General features: G+C 50.2%; 1 protein-coding gene across 6 annotated transcripts in view; it reads left to right on the forward strand.

Moving 5' to 3' along the window:
* Positions 1-25,121, forward strand: part of ACTN1 (actinin alpha 1) — a 98,361-nt gene that overhangs the window by 59,692 nt on the left and 13,548 nt on the right. For all 6 annotated transcript variants that reach the window (XM_033107518.1, XM_033107520.1, XM_033107522.1 and 3 more), the window contains 8 exons: positions 1,938-2,057; positions 8,506-8,592; positions 10,580-10,667; positions 11,223-11,301; positions 14,230-14,311; positions 15,750-15,835; positions 23,135-23,227; positions 24,555-24,785. In XM_033107518.1, coding sequence (XP_032963409.1) covers positions 1,938-2,057; positions 8,506-8,592; positions 10,580-10,667; positions 11,223-11,301; positions 14,230-14,311; positions 15,750-15,835; positions 23,135-23,227; positions 24,555-24,785 — 866 coding nt within the window. The remainder of the gene's footprint in view (positions 1-1,937; positions 2,058-8,505; positions 8,593-10,579; positions 10,668-11,222; positions 11,302-14,229; positions 14,312-15,749; positions 15,836-23,134; positions 23,228-24,554; positions 24,786-25,121) is intronic.

Genomic DNA, 25,121 nt, shown 5'->3' on the forward strand with positions numbered 1-25,121 from the left:
GGCAGGGACAGTCTCTTCTCTGTGTCCCAAGTGGTTGGAACTGTCCTTGCCACGTAGGTGACCCTCAGCAAATATTAGAGTAACCGATTGCCCAACCTGGGCCTTTCTGCATAACCAGCAGTGCGTTCCCATGGAATGACCCGCTTGCACCCAAGGGGGACCTGTGCATGTCTGTGAAGCGGGCTCATCTCTTTCTTGGGGCTGGGGAGATCAAGTCACTGAAATGTTGACTTTTCCTCCTTGAGCATGTCTGGAGATGGGTCTGATGACAGGAGAAGGCAGGGAAGCTGCCTGTAGAGGTCCTCGAAGAATGGTCCCTGGACCACCCACACCAGAATCAGAAACCCCCTCCAGACCTACTAAATCAGAAATGTAGGAGGCAGGGAAAGGGGGCTGGACGTCTGAAGGTAGCAGTTTCTCTAGCTGGTTTTGTGCTGGCCGAAGTTTGAAAACCACTGGCCTTGCCACTTCCACAGTCCTCGTGGAGAAATCTCGTTCCAGTCAGTGTGCATGGCGGGTGGGCTGGCTGGGAACTCAGACCCAGCAAGACCCGTGGACTGGGGCAGTGGTGGGAGTTGCCTTGGTTGGGGTAGGAGGGGACACGCATGGCATTGTCTCCATCCATCCTTTGGGAGGGAACCTCTGTAGCATCTCATCTGCTCAGGGGGATGGTGGGGTGCCTTGCTGGAGACACAAGGCAGCAGCCACAGCCTTGGGAGAGCCAGAAGTGGAAAGTCTTGATTTAATAATAAAAACCCAGCTGGTCCTGCCTGGGAGCTGCCAGGCCAAATTGCATCTGTGACAGGAAGTCTGTTCTCTAAAAGCTGGGGGACTGGGAGGCCCCTGGAGCCCTGTCAGGCAGACCTGATATTCCTGGGGGAGGGAGACTGGGCCATAGGTCCAGAGACCATGGCAGGTGCAAGAATCCTGAGTTTCAGGCTCTAGGATGATGTTTCTCAGTCTTTTGGGATGCCTGAGCTCTTAGAGACTCTAAAACCTGTGCGTTCCTTCTCCAGGTGTGTTGCACATAAAATTTTTGCACATAATTTCAGGAAGTTTCTGGATGCCTCTGTACTGGGATAAAAGTGTTCTTAATGGGATGTTTGGAGAACCAGCCCCCGTACCCATTTCCTGTTTCCTTGCAGCTTCTGGCTCTGAAACCTGAGTAGCGGAAGCTCCCACTAGGAAGGTGGAGGTGGGAGTGGGGCGTTGACTTGGGGCTGAGCCAAGGGTGCCCCCAGGAGGCAGTAACTGGACAAGAGCCCCAGTTCTTAACTGAGAGAGGGATGCTGTGGGCAGCTCCATTTCAACACACAGGGAACTTTTTCAAAATACTCTTCGAGTGACCCACACCCCTTTGCAGGCCCAAAGAGCCTAGACTAAAAGGAGTTCAGTGTCTTTGCATGTGCTGTTCCTTCTGCCTCGCTCACCATTTCTTGCCATCTAGGCCTGGCTGCCCTTCCACTGAGCGGCTTTCCCCACCCACTCTGAAACTCCTCATCCTCCTAGCCGCCCTCCTCTTCTGCTGCCTCTTTTTAAGCAGTTCTTTGAAGCATTTATCCTTCTTGGCATTTGTATATATTTATTTGTGTGTTTCTCTACTGAAGGTCTGTCTCTTCTTCTGGACCATAAGTGCATGAAGGCAGCAAACTGTTTGGTTCATCCCCATATTCCTAGGACCCAGCGAAGTCCCTGACACACATTAGGGGCTTTATACAGAATTGCTGAGTGGATGCAAGCAGTTTAGATGTGAGACGTGGGAGAAATCGAGGCAGGGTAGGCCTCTTGTTCCCTGCCAGGGTGGCATTTCCCCGCACCGAAACTGCACGTGTGTGTCCGTCTGAGCTGTGCCCTGGGTGAGGGGGTTGTGAGAGCAGCCCTGGCTCCTGGATAATAGTATCTCACTTTCTCTTTCCCTGTTCTCGGTCTGTATTCAGGTGAACGCCTGGCCAAGCCGGAGAGAGGCAAAATGAGGGTGCACAAGATCTCCAATGTCAATAAGGCCCTGGACTTCATAGCCAGCAAGGGGGTCAAGCTGGTGTCCATTGGAGCCGAAGGTAAGGCCTGCCCACTGGCTGTCCCTCGGAGCCTGAGTTTCTGTTCTCCTGGTTCCCTGGGCCTTTTCTACCCCGACCCCTGACCCCTGGGTCCGCACATCCCTGAGGGCATTTGGAAATGGGGCTCTTAGCACCTCCATCTGGTCGACCTGTGGATTCTTCATGTAACAACAGCACTTTCCATCCTATCTCAGCCTCCCCCACTCGTCAGCCCCACCCCTGGAAAGCCAAAGCCCACTTCCTGGTCCACACCTGGGTACCCCTCAGCCAATCCCAGCACTGTGCACAGTGCCACTTCCCTCATCCACAGCCCTTGCTTTGCTGTGGTCCGCGGAGAGGGTGCCAACACCAGTGGGTGGAGGGTGGAGGCTGCCCTGAGGCTCTGATGTCCGCAAGCCTCTGGGAACAATCTTAATAGCATTTCCCTTCAGAGTAGCTTCTTGGCTCTTCTTCCTTCAGTTAAAAAAAAAAAATTATGAAAGCGCAGTTTAAACTATCATTACCCTGTTCTTAATGGTTAAAAGGAGGTAGCACGGCTTCTGCGTCTCCGGCTGGCCCTGAAGGATTTGGGGAGGGTCGAGGCGATTAGAATAGAATGCCATCACCAGGCCCGCCAGGACTGTGTCCCATGGGTTCCGCAAGTACTTATTGGGCACCTGCTGTCTACCAGAGATGGAAAGATGAGTTAAGACATCGCCTCCATTCATTCTTTCCTTCCTTCACTGATAATATAACCATGGTTGTGATTACCGTGAGCACGTCCTGTGTGGCAGGTACAGTTTTGAAGCCCTTTACTCCAGTGATATCAATTAATCCACACAGCAGCCCTCGGAGGAGCATTTCACGAAAAGTAAACGGATGCCTGATGAGATCCAGTAACTTTTTCAAGTTCTCATCCTCAATAAGTAGCAAAACCAGAACTCAAATCTGGATCTGCGTGACACCAGAGAAATGCCCCTGGGTGGCCTTTCCTTGAAGAGAGTGGGGCCTTGCTCCAGTCAATCTGTAGAGCAGGTCTCTTCACTGGTTGATAACTTTAAAGTCTCTCCTCTTTTTTTCTAGAAATTGAGGGATTTTATGTTGCTACATCAAACTTGAGCACAGGGGTCTACAGACCACAGTCCATGGGGTCAAATCTCACCCACGTGGGGTTTCGTAGATATTGGAACTCAGCCACACCATTTGTTTACACATCGTCATGGCTGCCTTCCTGCTAGGACGGCAGAGTTGAGTAGTTGGGACAGAGACCATATGGCCTGCAAAGCCAAAAATATTTCCTATCAGGCTCTTTGCAAAAAAAGTTTGCTGACCCTGCCTTATCAGGGACTCAGGCTGGTGCTTGAGGCAGTCACGGGTGGGCCTTATATGTTCCAGGACCCCCTCAGCTGTGAGGCAGAGACCATGTCTTTTACATCCTTGTGGCCCCAGCTCCTAGCAGCTTGGTGCACGTAGTAGGTACTCAGTAAATATTCGAAGGCCACATAGCAGGGTAGTACTTTGGTTTATGAGTGGAAGAATATCCTCTGTCTCTTAAGAAGAACAAAAGAATAGTTTGTTCTATTAGGGACAAGTAAAGACTTGGTAGAAAAAGTTTCAACTAAGCAGGGATGGGAAGCCAAAGAAATTGCCACTCAGGTGGTCGGGTGCAAGCTCCGATGCCCTCTGACCCAGGGAAGTATAGGATGGGTGAGGTGTGCCAGGAGTGAGCAGTAGGGATGGGTGGGGACTGTGGAGAACTAGGGAGAGAACACGTCCTTCCAAGCAGGCAGCTGCCAAATAGGTCTAACCAATTGTATGGGAATGCAGGTCCAGCATTGCTGTATCTTCCACTTTTTCAAAAGAAGCCAGAAATCCGGATTTTTAGAAAGGAAAAGTTAACAACCACCTAAGAAAAAAAATTTTTTTAAAGACTTTGAGCACCCAAGAGGAGGAGGGAAAGGGAAGGAGGGAGAGACTAGCATGCGCTGAGTTCCAGATCTGTGCCTGGCTAGACAGGATGCTCTGTGTGGTTGTCCTCTTCTCCTGGAAGCAGACCTGTGGGATGAGGATCACCAGCCACATTTTACTGTCAAGGAAACTGAGGGTCAGCAGAGATGCTGGAGTGGCAGCATGAAGTGCGGTTGAGCATAGGCTCTGGGCCAGACTGTTTCCATGTGGCAGAGCCAGGATTGATTCCAGGGGTTCGGGCTCCAGAATCGAGGTCTAACCCTGTTGCCGTCACCCCCAGGCATTGCTGCCTCCCCCGCAGGGGTACAGGACAGAACTTCCATGTGTAACTTTCCTCAGCTGTGACGTGGCGGGTCAGGTTGGCCGTGCTTGCCTCAGCAGACGGGTGAGGAGCAAAGACATAAAGTCTAACCACCGTCTCTAATCTTCCCGAAGCCACTTAGCTTAGCCGGCCCTGGTTTTCCAGTTCCTTTCACATAGGCCTCGCTTCTCCAAAGTTTTCGAAAGGCTCCTTTACAATGAGGTAGTCCTTACCTTCTGGCTGCCAGTGCTTTAAGCTGAGTCTTCTGTCTTGCAGTCGCTTCTCTCATTTCAAGCTGAGCACCCAGATCGTGCCGGCTGGTCTCTCTGCTGATGCAGGAAACTAGATGAGGCTCCACATGGGTTTTGTGTATTTTAATGAAATGGAGTTTGCTGCTGCAGTCTATAAAATAAAACGCACTGGAGTGGATCACCTGCAAGGACTAGACTCTCTGATCGACCCTTCGGGCAGGCCAATTGTGGACAACATGAAGAACCTTCGGGAATGGACTGGGGGCTTTGGGGAGGGCATATGTTTCCTGTCCCCAAAGATGTTCAGGTGGAGGCTGGAGACAAGGAATTTCCGTATCCTGGGCAGGGGTTAGTATAGATCCTTAAGATTTCCTGTACTATCCTTGATTCTAGAATGTCTAGAGCCATGGGGTTGGGGGTTAACTTGAGTGAGTAGTTGGGATTTAACCAGGCAAGAGGACCCAAGCAGGATTTTGTTATTTTTAGCCCTTTGGGCAGGAAAGTGTGATATTTCTGGGTGCCAAGAGCCTGGGGGTGGTCACGATGGTTTAGTATCTGTCCTCCAGATAGAGAGGGGGTGGTGGTCTGGGAGCTGGTGACCCGAGGGGTCTAGTTTCTGTCCTGAGGGATTTCTTTAGCATCATTCATTCTACTGTTTGAATACTGCACAGATGACTGTGAACCTAGGGGGCTGAGTGGGGTGAAGAGAGAAGCAGGTTCTGAGGTAACACGGGATACAAACAGCTTCAAAGCTACTGTAGACCAGGAATAGCAAAAACATGGCCCCGCTTCTTCCCACACCCAGCAGGTTGTTAATCTGTCTTCATGGTTTATCCCACAGAGCCTAGTTGTGGCCTTGGGACCTTCCTTTTGGACCAAGCATTCCTGGCAGCCCCCTGACATAAAGCTGCCTGTGAGATGGGGCACCCCTGCTCCAAACAGAGATCCTGGGGAAAGGATCTGTCTTTCTGGGGCAGGATACACGCTAATGGTGGATGGGAGTCAGTCAGGTGGGCGCTGGGGCTGGGGTGGTACACAGGGTGTTCACTGAACACACCCCTCTCTTTGCCTGTACTTGGCTCCTCTGTTTTCTGGAATGAATCTTCTTTGGTATGAGTGAGAATTCAGTACTAAAAACCCCTGGGGGGTTTCTGGGGAAGAAAGAGGAGAGGAGTAAATAGGCAAGACCCAAGAAAGAAGCTTCCTAGTCTTCCTTAGCGCTGGGAAGTCACCAAGCTCAAGGCCAGCTTCTTGGAGGCCCAGGAATTTGGCTGTCACAAGTGGGGGCGGGGGGATAGGCGCTCCACTCCTGGAAAGGCCAAGTGGCAGCATTACCACCGGTGCTTTTTCTAGACTTTAAACAAATTTCCCCTTGTATTCAAAATGCTGTTCATAAAATTTTGTATCTGGTTTTTCTACTTTCCATATTACTGTTTAGATTTTTCCAAGTCATCAGAAGCTCATGAACATAATTTTAATGGCTGTGTTCATCGTCTGTTGGACACATCTGTGTTCTGTTTCAGACCTGGGTCCTTCCTGTTACATTGTCAGGGCTGACAGGCCTGCGTTACCTCTGCCCCTTCACCCATGTGTGGTTAGTGTCCTCCAGTGTCCGTTCGTTCGTTCATTCATTCGTTCATTCATTCGTTCGTTCGTTCAACAAATGTTGGTGAAAGGCTTTCTCTGTGCCTGACACTGTGCTGGACTCTAAGCAGTGATGCAAAATGGAAGAAATTGCCCGCATGGAGCGTATGTTCTAGAAGGAGGAGAGAGAAAATACACAAATACATATGTCAGATGGAAAGAAATAAAGTGAGGAGGAAAGTTATCAAGGAAGGACTCAATGAGAAGGTGAAGGCTAAGTGGAGACAGGAGGAAGGTGAGGGACAAGCCATGTGGTTGTCCAGGGAGGGGGAGCTGCAGAGGCCCTGTGACTAGAGGGCGTTCAAGAGGCCCCGCCGTCCATGGACTTGGACTCCGAGTGAGGTGGGAGGCTATGGAGGTTTTGAGCAGAGGGGTGACTAGGTCTGGGATTTACTCAGTCACACCTTATACTTTGCACATTCACCTGGCTTCCAATTTGGAGGTCATGATAAGGAACCTTACAACAAGCACCTTTATACAGTAGCAGAGTAGCCTCACTCTGCGTTTCACATGTTTGCTAGAGATAGATTCCTAGAGGTAGAATTTTACTCTCAAAAAGATAAACAGCTTTAAGATGCTTGCTTCCTGTTGCCGAATTATTTCCCAGAAAGGTTTTTCTTTTTTTTTAAAGCCAATGTCCACTTCTAGCCACTGTGTGGTCGTCTTGTTACCATCAAGATACATGTTTACTTTTTTTCTTTTTAACTTTGCTAATTTAATCGCTGGGAAAACGGCGTGTTATTTCTTTAATCACAAGTGAAATTGAATATCCTTATGAATGGGTTATTTCCATTTTACGTTTTGTGAAGTGTCTACTCATGTCTTTTGCCTATTATGAATTTAGGGTTTTTTTCCTTGGGCTTTTACATAAACTCTTTAAACATTACAGATGTGAAACCATTGGAAGTTACAAATGAAAGGGTACTTTAAAAATCTCAGACGTCTGTGAAGTGAGTCTTCACTGATTAACTGACTGGACTCCCCCCAGCGTGCTCTGCAAAGTGCAGGCTGGCTGCTTTACTGGTTCAGGAAAATAGTTGTGTGTAGCTACAGCTCCCTGTGTCTCTAACCCGACTCTCTGACTTGGGTCTGGCCCCCACTGGTGTCTGGGGCTCTGGCAGGGGCATTTAAGCCCCCCTGTGAGCATCCTGCCCCATGTCCAAAGTGGACACTGCCCCTCCTTTGCTCTGCACCCCAGTGCTTGCTTAGCAGTGTCCCCCGTCTCCCAAGTAGCAGCAGTGGTGCCCTGTACCTCGTTGGCCATACAGCAGCATGCAGTTTTGCCTTCCCTTCTGAGGAAGGGAATGAGACCTTAGGGTATAATTTCCTTAATGGAATCCACTCTTGTTTAAGGGGTTTGTGAGAAGCAAACCGTAGCAGACGTGGGCTCAGGAAACCAGGAGTTCCTGGAAGTTGCCCCTTCTTATGTTTCTACTGTGTCTCCCCTGAAAAACTAGTGTTGTAAGTAGAAAAAAAATTAAATATTGTTTGGGTGCCTAACTCTTAACTGAGAGTACCACAGGGCCAGGTTACCATGTCCTCGTCTGGAAGCAGGTCTGGGTTAAGGAGTCTACACTTGACTGTCACCTGCTCAGCCCCTAAGACCACAAATGACTCCATGTCTTGGGCTCCTCCTTATTTATGTTTGTATTGCCTGGTTAAAAAAAAAAAAAATTCATAGAATTTGTAGCATTTTTAAAAAGTCTGAGAAGTACTGCTTAGACTGAATTTAGTGGGGTATCTTAGTTGTGATTTGAAACTGCTTGATTTTTTTTTTTAATTAAAAAATACCCAATTAATGGCATTATGAAGTTGATGTGTGAGTTAGTGGATCTTTCAAGATGGCAGTTTACAAAACTTTCTGAGGTTGCTTGCTTTCTGTTGCCTGCACTGGTTTTCCAGGTGTGGATGGGTATGTTGGCAGCTACAATTATCCAAATATCCCCACTCACAGAGTTGCCAGAACATTTGTGATGGTTTAGAAATCCTCCCACTCTTTGTCAGGCTGGTAGACACCACTTAGGGTTTAAGACACCTTCTCTGTTGCCTTTCCTAATGTACCCAGTAGAAGTGAGCACACATGCCTTATACCCCAGGATACTATCCTGTGCAGGACACTCCCAGATCTTCTCACCTCCGACATGTAATTATAGTAACTTTAAAAAACACACTGACTTCCCCCAGAAGTAGAGCTGTGTGGTCTTTGTCTCCCTTCATGGTGCACAGAGTGACGTGGGCTCTCAGGGAATGTTAACTCTGTCCCTGCTAAGACCCATCCTAACGTGTCATGCTGCTGTTTCTGTAGAAATTGTGGATGGGAACGTGAAAATGACCCTGGGCATGATCTGGACCATCATCCTCCGCTTTGCCATCCAGGACATCTCCGTGGAAGGTAGGTCTTCTGCTCGGTTGCTAGGTCCCAAAGCCCCCACTTCCCCACGCCTTCACCATGCATGTCTTTCTTCCTGGGCTCCGCCCGGGAGCTCTCAGACCTGGGCGACAGGGCTTGACTGTGGGCTACATCCTGAACCTAATGAATTAAAAAGAAAACATTTTTTCTTTTTAATTAGTTTCAGGTGTACAAAACAATGTAATAGTTAGACATTTGTAGTCATATCCTGAACTTTTGACCCATTGCCGGCATCTGTCCTTCCTCCTCGTCTGTAGAGAAGTAAGAGCTGTTTCCGGTGCTGGTTCCCACAGGCGTGTTGGCCCCAGGGAAACACCCCCACTTTGAGAAAGCCCATGGTTGCTGTGGAGAAGTGTATTGGAAACCCCACCTGGCTCTTGGGTTGTTAAATCGGAAAGGGTAGGGGAATAGCAACGGAGAGAGTGCGGGGAGGGCTAGCAGATCCCAGGTCCTCCACTTTGCTCCCATAACACCCTCTGGTGGCCACTTGGCAGATATGCAAATGGTCAGGTCAGTGGTCTCTAAACTTTTGTTTCCACACTCCAGCAACTTTTGAGCTGATGTGTGTGTATTTATTTTGTCATAAATTGTATTTATGTATTGCTGTGCATATTATAAAACACATATACCAAAACAAATTTTAAGAAGAGATAGAGATAATATTTTTAAAATACTTTTAATTCATTTTAATGGCCCATAAATCTTAAAACGATTTTTATTCAAAGTAACTTTTTAATGAAAATGATGTGGGTTAAATTGCTTTGTTATGGGGGTGGCTGGTTAGCTCAGTTGCTAGAGCGTGGTGCTGATAACACCAAGGTTGCTGGTTTGATCCCTGCGTGGGCCATTGTGAGCTGTGCCCTCCTTAAAAAAAATTTTTTTAATAAATAAATAGCTTTGTTATGGAAATCTTCATGATACAGTGATGTGAAGCTCTGTTTGGTTCCTAAATACTTGGTGTTTAGGACAGAAGTAGTTAAAAAGGTGCCCATAGTAGTCACTTAGGGCATGGTTCTTGTTAGTGACGGTATTGTTGTAAATCCATTTTTTAAATAGACTTCTTGATGAGTTTCATTCTTTTGGGCAGACTTCTTGTCAGCTCTGATTAAATTGTTAGTGTTTTCATCTTGTAGTAGCTGGTGAAGAACTTGAGCTAAGAGTATTAGCTTTGCTGTTTTTTTCATTGTTTGTGCTTTGTATTATTATATTATCTTTGTAGGAATTGTTTAATGTCACTTTAAAGTCCCTTTTATGAATTGAAAGTAAACGAGATCACCCAGGAAGCCACTTCGCTGGGTGGTACCATAACCTGTAATTCACAGGTGTGAACACATGGGGGCAGTGCCGTTTGCAGCCCTCCTGTGCTGACAGCTCCCCGGGTCCCCTCAGATACCTGTCTGTCTTACAGATGTGTGTCCATTCCAGACACACAGCAACGCTGTTGATCCATGCATTAAATGTAAGGAAACCTTACTTTTTAGAAGAACACTACATCTGCACAGGAGTCCTAATGCTTTCTTCCCTCACAGCTGCGTGCACTCCACAAGGCCCATATACCCCTCTCCAGAGTTCCAACACTTTAGATTTCATAGACCAGTCAAACCTTCCTCCCCAACATGGCCACCTGACAAAGGTTACCAGCTTATTTTGTATTGTCACCATTTCTTGAATAAAAGGAGAGTGACAGGGAGCTAGACCATTATCTCAGTATTTCAATATGCAATACGGCTAGCTCTGAAAAGCTTCCTAGCTTACTTTTATGTTTATCTGATAATTTCTCAACTTTTGTTAAGGAAATAGACTTGAGGCCCTGGTGGCAGCAGGGTTGGAACCTAGGGGTCTTTGTGTGGACCTCCTATGTGAAAGAGCTCGGACCCTGTGGTCTAGGTGGGGCCTCCCAGGAGTCAGTGGCCCTCCCCCCACGGGGGCAGTCCACTGACCTCGCTGCCTGTCGTCCCCTTTCCCACAGAGACTTCGGCGAAGGAAGGGCTACTCTTGTGGTGTCAGAGAAAGACAGCCCCTTATAAAAACGTCAACATCCAGAACTTCCACATAAGGTGAGTGGCGGGGGCTGAGGGGCTCTTATAGAATCTTGGCTGCCTCCCCCCAAAGCCCCCGGACCTCTTGACTGTGTCATTCTCAGCTCTAGAACAGAGCACAGGCCCTTGGGAAAGAAGTCGCTTTTCATGGGAAGGGAGTGCCGTGGACCCTTTGCTGCCCCCTCTCGCTCCCAGGGGTGTCTCGGACACAGCTACTGCCTCACACACCTCTCGTTGATGCTTGGCCTACTGGGGAACCCCCCACGGAGAGTGTCCGGGAAGTTCCAGCCTGGGGCTCCAGAACAGAGCAGATAGGGCCATGGGCTTGGTGGAGGACAGAGTGGGATGTGACAGGTGTATCTCAACTTGCCAGGACCCCCAAAGTCTTGACCCCAGTGCCTGGAGTTGTGGCAGGATGAAATGTTCCTTCCCCTTCTGCTGTCTCCTGACACCTGCTCTGAAGGGTTCTCTGTCTATTTCCGGGTAAAAGAAGACCCCTGCTTCGTTCTTTGTCTCTAGTTAGTGCTTGGGCCCACTCACCATCTTATTCCACCTTCTCTTTCCCCTGGGCAGCTGGAAGGATGGCCTTGGCTTCTGTGCCTTGATTCACCGACACCGGCCTGAGCTGATTGACTACGGGAAGCTGCGGAAGGTATGTGCCATCATCTCACCACCCACTGCCAGCTCCTGTCCTCCGGTCCCGGGTGGGTGGGAGTGGGCCCCTTGTACTGAGAGCCCACAGCCCAGGGTGAGGGGTGTCAGTCTCCTTCGATTAGCCAAGAAGACAGCCTGTCCCGAAGCAAGAGAAAAACACCCTCACTGTTAGGAATACCTTGGTACCGTATATGCACAGCGTGTGTACTTGCCCCCACGCACAGCCCACCAGAGACATATGGAACCACTGCAGCAATTTTGTTAGGGTGGTGGAATAATTTTCTGGGTTTTGTAAGGAGGATATATTACTTTCCTAATTTAGAGTAGTGCATATTCTTAGAGGCATTTATTCTGGCCTTGTCTGAGACTCACTGTGCAGTCCTGGGCAGGTTCCCACCATGGATTTGGTTTCCCTTGTTGCTGAAGTTTGGATGCAGGATTTTCTTTTGCTGCTGCTTGATGTCATTTATGCTTTGGCATGCGGCTGCAGGGGGATTTTTCTTGAATGTGTGTGTCTTGAGCAGCAGACCAGGAGCGGGGAGCTATGTTCCTAGCCTTGTGGTGGTTCGTAGCGTCCGGGCTGGTTAAAGGACACTGGCCTAGACCCTGGAGGCTGTACTCACCCCATCTTGCATCTCAGCGCATCCTGTGCCTCGGCCACATGGCACCGGCATCTTGGGAGAAGCCACCCTTGAACCCCTCCTTACGCCCCTAGTTGATGATTTAGAGCTCAGGCTGGAATGTTGCCTGTCTGGCAAGGCAGCTTATTTCTCCACTTGACCTTGATACTTAGAGAGCACGTGTTCAGTGAAGACGCCCACCTTGCCTGTGCCCCTGCGAAGGACCTCTGCTGCTTTTCAGTGGCCAGGCGAGCCTTGATGTTCCCAATGGGGGAGCTGCTCTGACAACTCGCGGTGGCATCAGGCCCTCTGTTTCCAGGGTGTGGGGAAATGAACTGCCAAAAACGGTTTGTGAGGGAGGAAAGGAGCAGATTCCCATCCGGCCAGAAGCTTGAGGCCTCTGCCCAGCGGGAAGGGCCTACCTTCTGAAGGAGAGGAGGCTACTGCCTGGCCCTGCTCATGTGCAGGTGTGTATGGACGGGGGCAGCCCTTCCCAAGCTCGTCTCTTAGGGGTGAGAGGGCCCCAGCTCTCTTAACTCAGCTGCTCTGCAGAGAAAAAAATTAGTGTGAGAACCCCCTAACCACCTGAAAGTTGTGTAGCCAAATCAAACAGGACAAAGGCCAGAAATGCCAGAGGTGGCGATTTTTTCTTTTTAAAGGCATTGTCGCATCCCCCCTAACTGTTCTGCTGAAGCGCTTTGGTGACAGGTGTGCCTGTGTCTGTGTCCCTGTGTGGGTGTGCTGGGGTGGCAGCTGCCAGTTATCTACGGCTGTTCCCCACCCCCATATAAAGCGGGGCCCCTACTGACTGGCTCTCCAGTCCTTTCCCCCGTTCCACAGATTCCAGGCCCCTCTGCCACATGAGAGTTGAGAGTCGAGGGGCCTTTGTCTGATACCCGGCCAGCTCTCTCCCCACCCTCCTTCCTTCTCTGTGGTTTTTCATTTCTCCCTGTTTCAATGTGTCTGTCTCCCCATTTCTTTAATTCAATAGCATCAATAAAATCCAGCCCAAATCCTAGCACAGACCTGGTCCCACTGAACTGTGGGTACTTTCCAGAAAGCACAGGGTGCCAGGACACAGGGGAGAGCCGCGGGGCTCTGCCTGAGAAGTTCTTCCTTTGCACAGCAGCCTTGGGTGGGCGTGGGGACCTGGGCATCAAGTGGGGCAGGTGGGTATGATGTCGCTGGGGCCTGAGGACTGTTCAGGGTCTGGGATGGAAATGACCTTCCCTGTTTGGCAGTGTTTTTTATTCTGGAAGCTGTTGGAAACTTTCCTAGAAGGACCCCACCTTCTCTATTTGAGCAATTTCTTCCTGAAAATGTCCCAGATGAATGTATTTATCTTTTGGTAGTCTGTGATTCTCACCTTAGCAAATGGAGAGACTCAGTGCTGGGCTGACGAGACCAGCTTGCTTTAGGTTAGTTTGGGGAGCCAAGAATAGAGTGGAAAATCCAGCAAGGAGCTCCCCCCACTAAGTTGTGACTTTTTTTTCCACATTAAAAAATTTTTTGTTTAAACTGTGGTGAAATACGCATAACATACAATTTACCATTTTAGCCATTTTTAAATGTACAGTTCCGTGGCAGTAAGTACATTTACAGTGGTGTGCAACCATCGCCACCATCCATCTCCAGAACTCTTTTCATTTTGCAAAACTGAGTCATATGATAATTCTATGTTTAGCTTTTTGAGGAACTTCTGTACTATTTTCCACAGTGGCTACACCATTTTAACAATCCCACCAACAATTCATAAGGGTTCCAGTTTCTTCACATCCTCACCAATCCTCAATAAGTTTTCTTGAGAAAGTAGCAGAAATCAGAATAGTCAGAAGACTGTGGAGCCCCAAAATTTCATGGAATGTGAGCACCAAAGGGGCTGGAGAGCTCCTAGGCCAACTCTTGATTAACAGATGAGGAAACTGATGTCAGATTACTTACCAGTCCCACTGACTGAGGACAGAGCTGAAACCAGAAGACAAGACTGACAGCACCCTGGCCAGTGTCCTGTTCTCACACGCATTTCTTGGCAATTCTTTCTTGGGCTGTAGGCCGGTATTATTCACCCCATTTCTCTGACAGAGAAACTGAGGCTTGAGGAGGAAAGATGGCTTTTTAAATCCCCAGCCAACAAGCCCTTTTTGCAGTGTGGCCAGCTTTTTACTCCCAGAGCTGGCTCCTCAGGACCTAACATGAGAGGGGCTGTAGTTGGCCTCTCTGCCACCAAGAATTGGTCATCACCCAGCTGGGGGTAGCCAGTGACTTGTCATACCTCTCACTAACAACCCTTTCCTCCTGTTCCCTAGGATGACCCACTCACAAATTTGAACACGGCCTTTGATGTGGCAGAGAAATACCTGGACATCCCCAAGATGTTGGACGCTGAAGGTAAAGGCGCTTCCCTTTTGGGCCTCCCGCTCTTCCCCTATCTGCCACCCAGTAGCCAAGAAGGGTGGGTCCCAGCAGCCTGGGGCGGGAAGGGATCCCACAGCCTGGGGCTCTGGGATCCCATTGGTGGAGCCTTGGGGATCCAACTCTCTGTAAGGGATTCCACAGTTCCCTGAGTTTTGGAGGGAGAGGCGATAGCTGGTGCTGAAAGGGCTTGGGGGCTGTTTCTGCACGGCTGCCTGAGGACGGTTCTCATCTTTGTCTTGGAGTTGGTAACAGGTGCTGGGGTGGAGCATGATGTTCCTTGGTTATTGTAGGGTAGGGGAAAACATCTTTTTCCCCTACCCTCCTTGGTTTTCCAACTGGGGCCCTGCAGATTAGGCTGACAAAAAAACAGATGAACAAGAGAAAAGCAAACAGAAGTTTATTAACATGTGCGTCATACGTACACAGGGGAGTTTGCAGTGATGAGTGACCTCGGGGAGTGGTTAGAACACACCTAACTTCGTAAGAGAAGGGGAGGGGAAGAACTGGCTCTTAAACAAAAGCAAAACACTTTCTGGAAAGATGACTGGACCCTTCGGAGACTAGATGGGAGAGGTGATAGTTTGTAACAGTAGCTGTCTGTGTGCGGGGCCATTTTCAAACACACAAAAGTAGAGACAAAAGTATAATACCCGTCATCCAGATGTAACAATTACTGAGATTTTTGTCCCACTTTTTTTCTTTTCCCTTTTTTTATTATTAGTTTCAGGTATGCAAAACAACATAGTGATGAGACATTTGCACACCTCACAAAGTGACAACCCAACAAGTCTACTACCCATCTGACACCATCCATAGCTGTTACAATACCCCTTTTGTGTTATTTTCGTTGAAATATTTTAAAGCAAATCCCAGCTATCACAGCCTCTCACTGCTATATACTTCAGACTATATATCTTTAAAATATAGATATTTTCTTAGACAACCATAAAGCAATAGTTCCACCTTGCAAATTGACAGTAATTCCTTGATACATCCACTACCCAGCTTATATTAAATTTCCCCAGTTGTTTCTCTTTAGAGTTAGTTGGTTTTAATCATGAGCCAAACAAGGTCTGCACCTGGCATTTAGTTGTTATTTTTCTTGTCTTTTCTAATCTGTAGCACTTTTTCCTCCCTCCGACCCCTTTTATTCCTGCCATTGAGCTTGTTGCGGAAACTGGGCCAGCTGTGCCCTGGAATGTGTCTTGTTCTGGGTTTGTCGGCTTCTATGGGGCCCCATTTCATTCTTTCCTCTGCCTCTCATAGTCCTGTCAGGGGAAGTTGATGCCAGAAGCTGGTTAGATTCAGGCGCAGCATTTTGGCAAGAAGACTTGGGGGTTCTGCGAGCATCACGTCAGGAGGTATTTCATGTGTTCACCAGCTGGCTTTAACTCCAGATTTTTCTTGACAGACATCGTTGGGACTGCCCGACCGGATGAGAAAGCCATCATGACTTACGTGTCTAGCTTCTACCATGCCTTCTCTGGAGCCCAGAAGGTACTGGGAGCCCCTCCTCCTTCCTTGCCCAGCACACCTCATGCCGGACCCCAAACCATGCCCTCCCGCCCACCCCCACCTCTCCCTGGCGACAGGGTCTGGATGGTCTGTCTCTTTGGTAGAGTTAGCCCCTGGTGCCAATGTGGCATGTTGTGCTTACCCAACTCCTTTCCTACCCTGCACCTCTGCTCTTTCTCTCATCTTCCTCTACTGTCTCTGAGAAAATCGGGCAAGAGCTCACCGTCGGAGACCCAGACCACTGTCTTAAGCAGGAAGGGCTGCATCAGTGAAATGAGCCAGGAGTGGCTCTGGAAGGCACAGTGGGCAGCGGCCCCTGTGTGCCCACCTCCACTGGAGCTTTAGGCTTTATCAGAGCTGCAGGGCTTCCTCTAGGGAGGCTGATCGGGGAGGTATCTCCTATCTTCACTGACCTATTTTGCAAAGGTATCATGAAGCCCCCAGATTTCTCCTGCTCATGGACATGATTTAGCAAATCTGTGCACTGCCTCTTTGGTGGCTTTGGTGTCTTCTCCTATATCCTGCCTGGGATCCCCGTGTGGGGTCACTCTGCACTCCATATTCCTGGACATAAGCACAACCCCTTGGAAGGGAGAAGGGAGGGGGTGGGCAGCTGTGAGCCCCTTCAAGTGTCCAGGCCCAGTTTTGCTCAGGGAGGCCTGAGGTTAAAGTCCAGTTCTGTCTGTTTCACACTCTACAAGGGTATCACAACTCAGGGGTTTCAGTCGTTCACACTGCAGACATGGAAGATTTGAATGGTTTCCCTTACCAAGCTAAGCTCAGGCAGCAGAAGCCCCCTGCCAGGTCCTCTCCTAGGCAGGACCCCAGAACACAGGGCCACAGGCTTGGCCTTCACAGCTTTGGGCTGTGGACCTATCATGTGCGCAGGCAAATTTCCCACCCTCGGCATGACGTCTGAGTGCCCTGTCTTGAAATGCATGATGGGCGTGCTCCCCTCACCGCTCTCCCTCTGCCCAGCCTTCCCCGATGCTCTTTCTCCCTTGTCTCAGACTGTGCTTTCTCCTACCCCACCCCATTTCTCTCCCACCGTCTCATTTTTCCTCTTTCTGCCCATTTCCTCATTTCTGTCTGTCCATCTTGTGTTCGCTCTGTCCACTGTGGCTGTTTTGGTTTATTCTGTGCTGCTGCTGCCTACTTTCTCCTCTCAACCTCTTCTCCTTCTCTGTGCAGATGTGTAGGCACGCTAAGGCCGGATGGGAAGGCCATGTGACCTAATGTTTCATGTCACTGCCACGCCTTCTCGGGTACGCAGAAGGTGAGCTTTCCCTCGGCCTCGCCCACTCTCCCTGCCGCCCTCTGCCCATCTCTGCATCCTCCCTGGATACTCCAGCAGCAATCTGGGGGCTGCAGGCCCTGGAATGAGAGCAGGGACCAGAGATGCCCCTTTTCCTCTCGCAGGAAGACAGGACGCTTGAAGGTGCCCGAGAACCCCAGCGTCCCTGTCCCTACACAAGGGGCATAGTGGATATCACAAACGGGAAAGAAGCTTGCGGTCTCAGCTACTTCCCTGGACCCTGAGTCGAGAGACTTTGTCCCAAGCAGCAGAGCTCGTGCCTATGCTTCCTCACTATTCCCCATAAATATCCAGCCCCCTTCACTTCTCTCTCTCCCTCCTTTCTGCTTAAGCAAGACCATCCTCTCAAATAACCCAGCAGCTAGGGCAGGGAAAAGTCTTCCTGCCTTCTGCTTGGTGTTCAGGTGGGAGGCTCAGAGCCCTATCTGACCTTCCAACCAGTCCTGCCCTGGACAGTGGTGCAGGTTGCACACTATACAAGGGTGCCCTGTGTGCACCACAGACAATGAAGATTTGAATATTTATTATTAAAACCCTGCAGATGGCAGTAAAAATGTCTTCTAACATGATCAGTATGATAACTTTTTAGCAGAAGTGCCTTGAGGAAGAGGTGCCTTTAAAAAATTACACAAAGGCACCCTCTGGGCTAGTGGCAGCCCTATTCCTGGCCTGGATGGGCACTCAAGGCCTTCACCTTCTTTCCAGGCCTCATTGGCACTGAGTGACATAGAGCAGCCCCTGCTGGAGGCGCCCTTATAGGTGTCCCGGCCCTCCCAGGATACCCAGCTTCTTTCAGACCCTTTCAACCTCTTCTCTGGCCTGCCCCATGCTTCTTCTTTCTCTTTGTCCCACCTCTGCTACTGCTCTCTCTTGTCAACTTCTTCTGGCCCCTCTTACACCCACCGTTTCGCCAGGATGTGAGCAGTACCATCTACTTGCCTCAGTGGGCTCCCAGCCCTGATACCCATAGAGGGTCCGCTTGCCGATGTCCACGGCTCGGCTGGGCTCTCTGCGGTGGGTTCCCCTCTTCCCAACTCCCCTTCCTGTTTCTCTTCTCCTTCAGGGGTTCTGTCCTGGGCTTCATGCCTGATGACACTGGCCTTCCCTGACTCTGAAGCCTGCCCTGTGTCCTGGCTGATGACAGTGCGCGGAAGGGCGTGTGTGTGCGCGTGCATGCACATGTGTGTGCGTGTGTAGCAGCCTGCTTTTCTGCCTCCCAAATCTCATGCCACCTCCCCCCATGCCCTCTTCCCTCTCACTCATCCCCATTGCAACCATTTCATGCTCCTTTTGTCCACGTCCGAGGACAAGGTCACCAGTCAGTCAGGGGGAGGGGAGGGAAGGTGGGTGTTCTTCTCATGTCCTGGCTCGGGGGCCTCGCCCAGAGTTGCCCCTGATCACTTCTAAGGATTCAGGCAACTCCTTACAGCTAAGCAGGCCAGTGGGCGCGGAATCTTCTCCCTCTCCGGTGGAAGAAGGAGGATTCTTTCAGACTCACACACTCTTCTTGTCTTAACTATCTCTGTGTTTGGAGCCAATGAGAGGAAGTCTTCTGAAACCCGTGCCCAGGGCCCTCCGTCCCCTCCACTGTCTTTCTCTTGTCACGCCTTAGACAGTGGAGGTAGAAATGCATGCAGGCATGCACGCATATGTACACGTGTGTGTGCCTGTGTAGCAGTACGTGGGCCCACACAGGCCAGTGGCACGCAAGTGTGCGTGATTGATTTTCCTAGTCAGATAAGGCCTGACTTTTGTTTGACCCGTTGGTTTTGGTTCCAGTTCTTTCTCAGCTCTCCTCTCCCGTCCTCTTCCCCTATCGGGGTTTAACATGGGCAGAGAGCGACCAAATTTTGTTGATGCAATTTGTAAAGCTTTCAAGTTCATGGTCATGGTCTATTGGGAACTGTTTCTGAGAAACAACCCTTGAAGGCATGAACTGGATCTGCTGTGGGTGTTTCTGGATGCTTTTAGGAGGACGTGGTGCTGTTTACATCTTCCAATTGCCTGTCAGTCACTTTTGTGAATCTTCTAAGGGAAAGAAACCCGGTCCACGTCCTCAAGGACTTCGTGGTCCATCTGGGAAAACCCTTAATGAAAGAATTCGATGGCTGCTGTCTAGCCAATGCTCTGCTCTGAGCAGGGGAGGGCAGGCCACAGGGCTGCAGGACTCGAGGCTTTCTTGAGTAGGAAACACTCCAGCTTGAGGGTCTTAAGGTTGAACAGGGGCCCGCTAGTGAAAGGCTCAGGGAGGGTTGGAAAGGGCAGCCAGTGCTGTTGCAGACTATGGTCACAGCTTGTGACAGAGGACTGCCTGCAAGAGGAGAGCAAGTCAGTGCTAGCTGGGTCTCATCCCAGTGCCTGGGGCAGGGAGTACTGGCAGAAACCAGAGACAGCAGCGGGGGACAGAGCTGAGCCGCCATGTTGTCAGCTCCATTGGTCAGGTGTGGGGGGGGACCCTCACTGGAAGGGACACCAAGGCTGGGTGGTGACTTGGGAGAAAGGAAATAGGCGATTCTAGTTAGATTTGGGAAATTTTTGACTGAAAATATAGATGAGATCTTCGTGGCATTCATGTGAATTTGTGGGTTGTGGGTGGCAGAACCATATGGTGTGTCATTTGGCCATATTTTGGATGTTTGACATCACCTTGAGGATGGCTCCTCTCCAGACTTTCCCTGTGTCAGCTAATATGATGCTGATATTAGCTTGGGATAGCTGAGAGTTTCATTTGGGAATCTAAGTATTTCAGAAATAATAGTCCATGCTTTTTTTAAAATAACACTAAAACCAAACATATTGTTCTGTGTTAGGTTGTAAAATAGTACAACTTAAAATAGGTCAGGGAAATAGAAACCAAGGAAAGGTGAACACAAATTTTACAAGTCTTTTCCTTTGGCACTTGGAAGTAATCAATTTGCCTTTTTCTGTAAAATATTTTCTCAGCCCCTTGGTAATCTGTCCTTACATCCCTTATCTCAGGCAAATTCTGTCGCCATCAGAAGGAGCTGGGCGTCTGGCTCTGCTTTTTGGGTTCCAGAACAGCCCATCTCCTCTTGTAGGAAGCGCCTGAAGCCAGGACTCTGAAGTTGTTTCAATTTCTGAGTTCCTCTCGGGGAATGAATCTTTCCTCCCATAGAACAAATCTCTCCGTTGAGCTTCTGAACTAAAGCCATCGCTTTATGATTGGATGCTGCTGGGTGCCTCTCTCCTAAATCTCCCATAGTGCCTGGGGTTCCGGTAGCCCCGAGAGAAAAAGCTTAAAAGCCAGGCAATTGGGCTGATAGGGGTTGGTCCATATCCCACCCTCAGGAGTCTTGTCTGCCTTCCACTCCAGGGTGATGTCCTGGAGGCCTTGACGAGCTTGTACTTCCAAGGCTGATCTCTCTGCCTCCTGGGATGGGGTTGGTGGGTGACTGAACCCTTCTCAGTAAAGGGACTGATGTGGAAGCCAGTGTAACTTATCACCTAGCAGGCTTCTGCAGGGGGTGTCTCTGCCTGCCTGTGGGAGGGAGGTGAGCAGTGAGAGCAAGGGTCAAGGTTCTGAGGATTCTGCCTGGGGTTTTTCTCACGCCAAGTCTGGATTCCAGGAGCCTGCTTCCTGGAAGTGGTGGGAGCTGGCTGTCCCTCGAGAAGGAGGCAACCCTGATGGAGTTTGCAGAGAGGCCGTTGCCTTTTCTAAAGAAAGCCCTCTTTTGTTCCATGATGGCGATGCTTTATTTCCAAAGACAGATGCTTTGGTTATAACGATCAGTTTTCTTAGTCTCTCCTGGCGAGGCCAGCCGGGGAGGGGGCAGGCTGAGAGGCTGGGCTTGGGAAAGAGGTTGGTGTTTATGAAAAGTCCCCAGGAAGCCCATGCGGGAACTCCCTCAGACTCCGTCCAAAAGGAACCCCCTTTGACCCTGGAACAGCCAACAGGCTCTGAGGGGATGGGCAAGACCCCTCAGACCCATAGGACATATGCCCTACAATGCTATGAATACAGGCGTCAGTCAGTCCACCAATTTGATAAATTGATACACAAATCAAAGTTTATGACTCCTGAGCCCAGGATTTCAAGACAAAGCAGGAGGATAACAAGGTTAAGGAGGGCGCTTTACCCGTGACGCACCACAGTGGCCGCTGCTTGCCTGTCACCGTGGCCACCTTACCCACTGATTCGTACCCTCTTGGTCGGCACGTTGGGCAGGGGTCTTTGCAGCCACCCCACGCTCTTCCATAAATGTCAGCACAGAGTACTGCGTTGGCCTCCCTTGCGTCCCCTGTCCTGGCCTTCAAGTGGCCCCCATGACTTCAGCCGACTCGTGGGACACTTCGGCCTGGTTCACATGACCCTGTTTTTTCCGGGGCCTCACATCTTCTGGGACAGGCTCCAGGAAGGAATTTCCCTGCTTGTCACCTCTGGGATTCCCCGTGGTTACTTGTTTCTCCAAAGGAAGGATGATCACCCAGGAGTAGTGTGCGAAGTGGCCATGCCATTACTAGCACAGAGTTGAGTTGGGGGCAGAGGATGAGGGTCTAAGGATGTGACTCCTTGCGTCAGTTTTGTGAGACCTGGGACTTGAAGTCTACGTCTCAGAGGGCCCTTAGCTCCTCCACTGGCCGTTGCCACCGTTTATCTGCTGGAGGCCCACCCTCTCTGGTACCATAACCTGGTGGGTACAGTCTCTTGACTTTGAGCTTGAAAAGACCATATTTCTGATGATCTCATTCTGCACACACATACTTCCCAGCACAGTCACCCACAAATCATGTGATTTGGTGGGTGTATGTCCTATTTGAAACATTCTGCAAGGAAAAAACATTTACATTTTCTTAGTCATTCCTCCCCAATCCAAATTCCTTCCTCATTCTCAGGAAGTTCTTTCTTATGCCTAGCCTCAGTCTATCTTGCTGCAGTGGGAACCCATTTTGTCTTGTTTATTAACCAGTTGTGAGGTCCCATCTTTCTACCCCTTGAGCCTTTGTTATCCTTTGTCATCTGGAGGGTCAGTCTTCTCTAGGGCCCCAAGATGTGTACCTGTCTTCTCACAGGGATTATCTGTCTTCCTTTCTACCCTAGAACCCCCCAAAATACTTTGAGTTCCCTTCCTTTGGAGTTGGGTTTGGATGTGCACAAAAACACACCTGAGTGAAATGGCTTAGGAACACCTGGCCCCTGCTGGCCTTAGGTGCACAGTTCCCTCTACAGCCGGCGAAGAAGGGAGCATCTCCCTGGGGTTTCTGGGCTTTTGTATCTGGTTACCATTCAGTCCTCTTTCAGTTTTTCTGGCTGCTTAGGCCCGCTGTGGGTGTCTGCGTGCCCAGCTCTCAGTGCATGGTGTGTGCTTAGCTTTTCCAGAGGTGCCCGTGCTGACTTTTCTGGGCATCCTGCTCATGCTGGGTTGATCCTTAATTCTTGCCATTTGTGCAGTAACAGGTTCCTCGGTTTTCTCTAAAGCGCTTCAAGTTTTGAGCCGGGAGCCTTGAGAGATTCTGCAGGGATCTTGAGAGGCCCCACTGCGTCTCAGTCAGCACTTATTCCAGGACTCCCAGATTTGAATTCCTACATCTCCAAGATTCTGGCAAATCCAGCCTGAGATCCTGAGCCATGGGAGTCCCAGGGTTTCCACTTGGAATTCCAGGGTGGGCATGAAATCATCTCGCCACCTGACCTGAACCTTTTGATTATATCAGTCATTGGGTTAGTTTCTTCCCGACGTGTGTGTCAGGTCTCAAACTCAAGCCCTTCTCCAGAGGTCTGGTTCAGCCACCAAGACTTCTGTGTGGGCTCCACTTATGTAAGGGACCTAGCCTGGGCTGGCAAAGAGGATGGTGAGCAGGGGTGAGGAGGATGTGAATTCAAAGCCTCGGGAGCTGCCTTCCAGCCATGCGGAGCTGCAGGGGTGGGAGGGGGCTTTGTTGGAGCAGGTGAGTACCAGGTGCTCCTGCTGCTGGTGGCTGACTGTGACCCCCTGTCTTTTTGCTAGGCGGAGACAGCAGCCAATCGTATCTGTAAGGTGTTGGCCGTCAACCAGGAGAATGAGCAGCTCATGGAAGACTACGAGAAGCTGGCCAGCGATGTGGGTACCCCGGGTTCCCCTGGCCTCAGCAAGGCTCTGTCACCCCACCCAAGAGGAAAGGGAGCCCCAGAACCTGTACCTTCAAATCTGTCCCAGGGGCATAGTCCCAGGCTGGTGTAGTCCACGATCCCAGCACAGGTGACCCAGGGCAGCTTTGGTCTGGGCCTCCCAGAAAGCAGAGAGGCGAGTCAGAGGCCAATGTCCGGGCTTCAGAGAGCTGAGTTCCAGGCTTTGTCTGTCGTTAACAGTGAGTCTGGGAAATCCCGTCACCTCTCTGGGTTTTGGGTTTGTCACTTATCAAGTGCCAGTTGAGTCAAGGGATCTAAGAGGCCTGGTGTACTGTTCTGTGAGTTTCACGTAAACCAGAAAAGGAATATGTCTGGTTCTGAGACGGCATGAACCAGGGGTATTTCAGTGCTGGCTCAGGCTAGCTTGGTGGCTGGGCCCACCCAGGGGACAGGATGGTACCAGGCTGGGTTTGCTGGCTGCCATTGACCACATTTGGGTTAAGCCTCCATCTGCTTCTTCCTTAAAAGAATTCAGCTTTCTAAGCAGTTGAGCCTGGCGTTTTGGTGGATCTGCCGTCTAGCATAAACCCAAGTTCTGGAACCCAAGTGCCTGAGTTTAACCCCTGCTCTACCATTTCGTCTGGGTCACCTTGGCAAGTCACATAACCTCACAGTGCCGTGGTTACCTCCTCTGTAACCTGGGCGAGGGTCACAGCACTTAACCCCATAGGATTCCTGTGATTGTACAGATGAGCTAGTATGGGTGACATGCTTGGCACCTTGCAGGTGGTCAGTATTCCCATCATCACCTCCACTCCTTTGTCACCTCATCAGGGAAAATCCAGGCTGTCTACTGCCTGTCCCCAAAAGCCAGCTGCTTATCTTTTGAATCAAAGACCACATTCTAGAATCCTAGAAGGTCAGGCGGCAAGGACCTCAGGGAACAACTGTTAACCCTGTCCATGGTGGAAATGAGGAAACTGAGTCCCAGCCAGGTATAGACATAGAACTAGAACTCAGGCCTTAGTCGAGCCATCTTTCCACCCTGTCTGTGGTTCTTCCCCTGGCAGAGCAGGAAGACTGAATGATGCTGGCTGTGAGTCAGTGTACCCCAGTGGCCAGGCTTCATGAATCCTGTGGTTCTCAGAAGGAACACCCTGGGACCTGGCCTCGTGGCCTGGGGATGCCCTCGGGTGGTAGTTGGGAAGGAGTGTGTGGTCAGGAGAGATGCTCCCTGCCACCCTCCGGCTGTTGGAAGAGGGAAGCCGGCCCTGGTCCCTCCCTCCCAGCATCTTTACACCCCACCCCACCCCCACCAGCTGCTGGAGTGGATCCGCCGTACCATCCCGTGGCTGGAGAACCGGGTACCTGAGAACACCATGCACGCCATGCAGCAGAAGCTGGAGGACTTCCGTGACTACCGGCGCCTGCACAAGCCGCCCAAGGTGCAGGAGAAGTGCCAGCTAGAGATCAACTTCAACACGCTGCAGACCAAGCTGCGCCTCAGCAACCGGCCCGCCTTCATGCCTTCCGAGGGCAGGATGGTCTCGGTGAGCCCAGCGGGCCAGCCTGGGCCCCAGCCAGGTCTGCCACCATCCCTGAGTTGCTCCAGGGCAGTGCCGTTTTCCTCTATATGCGTACACTGCCCCAGAAGTCATTTCTTCCTCACCCCTAAGCTCCAGCCCACACTCAGCTGTGGGCTGGCTCCTCTCTCCTGACATTCTGGTTCACATATTGGACCCAACAGGGCATAGTTCAGTAGCGATAAAGATAATTTGTACTTCCGTAGAATCTTGTTTAAACACTTACATTTTATTACCTTAAACAAGTAACAGATTTTTGTGGTAGGGTACTTCTAAGATAAAAATAAGCAAAATACAGAAACT

This window comes from Rhinolophus ferrumequinum, chromosome 6 (assembly GCF_004115265.2).
Source record: "Rhinolophus ferrumequinum isolate MPI-CBG mRhiFer1 chromosome 6, mRhiFer1_v1.p, whole genome shotgun sequence".
NCBI classification, from domain to species: Eukaryota; Metazoa; Chordata; class Mammalia; order Chiroptera; family Rhinolophidae; genus Rhinolophus; species Rhinolophus ferrumequinum.